The sequence below is a fragment of the Egretta garzetta genome, unplaced genomic scaffold (assembly GCF_000687185.1).
Source record: "Egretta garzetta isolate BGI_Z169 unplaced genomic scaffold, ASM68718v1 scaffold898, whole genome shotgun sequence".
NCBI classification, from domain to species: domain Eukaryota; kingdom Metazoa; phylum Chordata; class Aves; order Pelecaniformes; family Ardeidae; genus Egretta; species Egretta garzetta.
Genome location: NW_009260629.1, coordinates 113590 through 117359, shown reverse-complemented (window position 1 = coordinate 117359; position 3770 = coordinate 113590). Strand labels below are relative to the sequence as shown.

General features: G+C 56.6%; 1 protein-coding gene across 1 annotated transcript in view; it reads right to left on the bottom strand.

The window, feature by feature from the left end:
* PPM1G (protein phosphatase, Mg2+/Mn2+ dependent 1G) overlaps window positions 1-3770 on the bottom strand; it is a 26817-nt gene that overhangs the window by 1262 nt on the left and 21785 nt on the right. The window contains exons 8-11 of the mRNA XM_035900940.1: window positions 3190-3659; window positions 2621-2758; window positions 1608-1842; window positions 12-141 (exon numbers count right to left, since the gene is read on the bottom strand). Of these exons, the coding sequence (XP_035756833.1) occupies window positions 12-141; window positions 1608-1842; window positions 2621-2758; window positions 3190-3659 (973 nt within the window). The remainder of the gene's footprint in view (window positions 1-11; window positions 142-1607; window positions 1843-2620; window positions 2759-3189; window positions 3660-3770) is intronic.

The window sequence follows — 3770 nt, the reverse complement described above, 5'->3', positions numbered from 1 at the left end:
TCGCTACTCACCAGATTCCATCGCAGGCAATGACCATGAAGTCGTGGTCGTCATTTATTGTCAGCACTTTGATGTCAGGCAAGGCAGAGATCATCTGTTCTTCTGGAGGCAGGTTCTTGTTTCGCTTGTAGAAGTGATCACCTGCAGTGGAGAGGAGGATCGATTTTTGCCGTGGCTGGACCTTGGCAATGCTGCCAACCCCCAAAGAGTGAGGAACAGTGCCCTGACAGAGGCAGCCCCAGCAGAACTGGAGCCGGCACACCACTGGAGCAGATCAGGCTGCGGGCGCATCGACAGAAATCTGCCACGTGTCCAGGGCATCAGCTTTGGCGAGCCCAACACGCTGTTAGCACGCAACAGTCAAGAGGTGTCTCTGCCAGTTCAGTGCCTCTTTGCTCCGACCAAGCGCCACTTCCCCAGTTCCCGGGGCAACGCCGGGCCAACAGCCCACGGCACCGGACACCACGGTGGGGTCTTGCGGCAGTGCTCACGAGATGCGCTGTCCCACATCTTGGAGCAGGGTCTGCAGCTCACCCCAGCACCAGCTTGGCTTTGCCGTGGTAACACCAGACACTCATTTCCCAGAAGCTTAGGCTGCCCAGGGCCAGATACTTCGGTGCAAAACCTACATCACACTGCTGGGTTCAGGCCCTCCCAAACCCTCGGCAGCCAAAGCTCACTTGAGGAAACCAACCTCAGCTCTGACTAGCAGGCGTACGTGGAATTACATCCTAGGAAGGGACTGCCAGGACCACTGCAAAAGAGTCAGTGGAAAGGCCTGTGTCTCCCTTGATGAACAGGCTCCTAGTTTCCACCCTAAACGTGTGTTTCTCTCTTTACCCTAGGACAATTATGTCAATGGGTTTGGTCTTCCTACACAAGCACTGTCCACTCACGCCCTTAGCTGCTGACATTTCCTTCTGGTCTCTGAGTTTCCCAGTACATTCTCAGTGTTATTCCCTGCCCTTTCTTTAACGCCTCCCAGCGTCTCATCTGCTCAGACTGGAGCCACTGACTGGGCCAAGACCTTGCTTGGCTGCTAACAGATGCGCCTGGTCTCCTAAGCCATTAGTTACTCCAGTACCTTCCATAAGCAACCAAAAGACGGGTACAACGAGCAGTCAGGCGCTGCCTAAAGCACTGCAGCAAGGGGGATGGGTTTGTGCAATTAAAACGCAAGGCTGGCTCATGCACAAATGAGCTCAAACAAGGTTAAGTCCCCGGAACCAGTGTACCAAGGTCCTTCAACAGCCTCCTAGGAAGAGAAAACCCTGTTCAGAAGTCAACAGTCTGGTTTTGAGACGGTTTATATGAGGTGGTTTCTGACAACCCAGCTGCTGGCACAGCAGCCTCAGAGGCGTGACACTGTCCTGCGCTCCAGCCTGGCAGCTGCTGGGTGTTGCTTTCCACCAGCGCCTGCCAGTCTCACGGCCATTCTCTCTCATCAGACTGAAATCTCACCATATCAAATACTGAACAGGTTCTACTCATCATCCACTTAAAAACTGTTCCTTAAACTTAGTGGCTGGCAAGCGCTGGAAGCACGGGTGTCCCGAGCACAGCACTCTGAGGCCAGGCACGCCAGCATTCACCCCCGTCTCGCTCACCGATTGCCCTGGAGAGGTTGAGACCACCATTCACTCTCCCATCCATGGTGACCTTGCCGCCAGCGTTCTTTATCCTGGCCAGCTCCACCTCATCCTCTGGCTTGTGGTCGTATGACATGTCGACAGCTTTGCCACCTTCTGACACCACGCAGCGAGAGTCTCCCGCGTTGGCCACGATCAGCTGCTTGCCCCGGATAAGCGCCACGACAGCAGTTGTGCCACTGTCAGAGCCGGGCTGCAAGAAACAAACGGTTTTGCTGAGACTTTGTCTCTCGCTCCCTATCAGGTCAATAGGGGGACCAGCACGAGCCACCACAGGCCCAGCAGCACCCCAAACCCTGAGGTGCGGCATCGCACCCCTCCTTCCCATAAGCACACACAGAACAACGGAGAAAAGCCTGAGGGGGGCATGGAACACGGCAGGGGGGTGCTTGCCGAGAGGCAGGGCCAAGCGACGCCTCTGTTCCAGCCCATAAAGCATCAGTGGTTCAGATTCTCCAGTGTTCAACACGCCCTGCTGTATCCTGAGCTCTCGCGTGTCGAATCCAGTCCCAGTCCTGCTCCAGCAGAAGCCTCGCTGCAAGCCAGGACGTCTCTCCAGAGGGAGCAGGTTGGCCCCTGGGAAGCTGCAGTCCCCTTTTCCTGACACCCCAGGTCCCGGGCCCATCTGCCAGCAGCGCCACAGGCGGAGGAGCCGCAGCCTTGGCCTGGCAAATCGCCGTGCTCTGCCCAGGAGCAGCAGTGCCGGCAGCGGCTGTACTCCCTCCCACCCACGGTGGTTTCTAAGCACAGCAAACCCAGCAGGAGGGTCAGCCTCTTCCCATCTCAACCTGCTGCCCAGACCCATGACCTATCCCTCAGCCTTTTGCATGAAGTCCGGCTGTCAGCTGCTGTGTTCAGCCTCAGGAGAGCAAAAGGGATGTTTTATCCTCACGGAAATAAGCCCTTGCTGAGCCCCCCCAAGTGCCCTTGGCTCCACACTATGCTGCAGAACACAAGAACAGGGTGTGCACCTCCTCTTTCCCCTCCATGCCTGGTAACAACATTTCCTCCTCTTCATCCTCATCCTCCTCTGCTTCTTCAGTGTCATCTTCGTCATCTTCGTTCTCTGCCTCTTCACTACTGTAGCCATCCTCATCTTCACTGCACTCCTGCAAGAAATGAGAGATACCACCAGGCGTCACACCAGCCACTCGCCGTGCCCTCCCCCACCAGCTGGTCCCCCCACCCAGGGACGGGTAAGTTCACCCCAGGAGGCTGAGATGACCTGGTGCATTTTCCCCACGCCTGATATCTGCAACCCGAGCAGCTGGTTCCAGCTACCGCAGCAAATGGAGGGGTGGTGCATGCAGCGAGACCAAGGGCTACCCGTTACAGTCGCTGTGCAGATGAGGGCATGTCTCCTTCAGGGTTATCTAAACAACCCCCGACACTCCCCTGCCACGGTCTCAAAGGATCAGCCTGAAAAACCTTGCTCCTAGGACGCACCTAGGATGAGCCAGAGGCTCGCAGCTCAAGTACCACAGTAAGCAATGCATTCTGCCCAGCCAGAAGGCCACTCTGTCCCAGTGCTGTTTCCTACCTCACTGTCTTCCTCCTCTTCCTCAACCTCATCTGACTCATCCTCACTGTCCTCAAAAAATTTGGATTTGGTTGTGCGCTGGGGCTTTCCCGTAGAGGAGCAGGAGGGCCCGGCCTCCCCAGTAGAAGAGGTGACGGCCTCGTCACCTTTGCCTAGTTCAGGCTTCTGCAGAGCAGGGCTGTTGCCTCCAGCGCTGGCTTTGTCTGAGGTGGAGGAAATACCCGTGATTTCTTCATCTGGCTTCCCATTCTTCCTCTCCTTGTGGTCGGTAAGCTCCCCTGGGTCAGCCTCTCCATTCATACTTGACTCCCCATCATGCTGCTTGCCTGTCCCCTCCGCAGCGTTCTCCCCAGCTGGAGCTAAAGGCTTGGGTTTGAGGTTCTTGGTGCAGTTTTGTCCGTAACGCGTGAGAAGCTCCTCAATGGTCATTGTGGCTTCTTCGTGCAGAAGAGCAGCTTCCTCATTATCCACTAAAAATGGAAAGGGGGAGGGGGTGAGGACAGAGAGGGTCAGAAAGCAGGACACATCACCGCAGCGCACGGGGGGGTCAGCAGCGAGCTGCCCTGCCCGCAGGCCGCTGC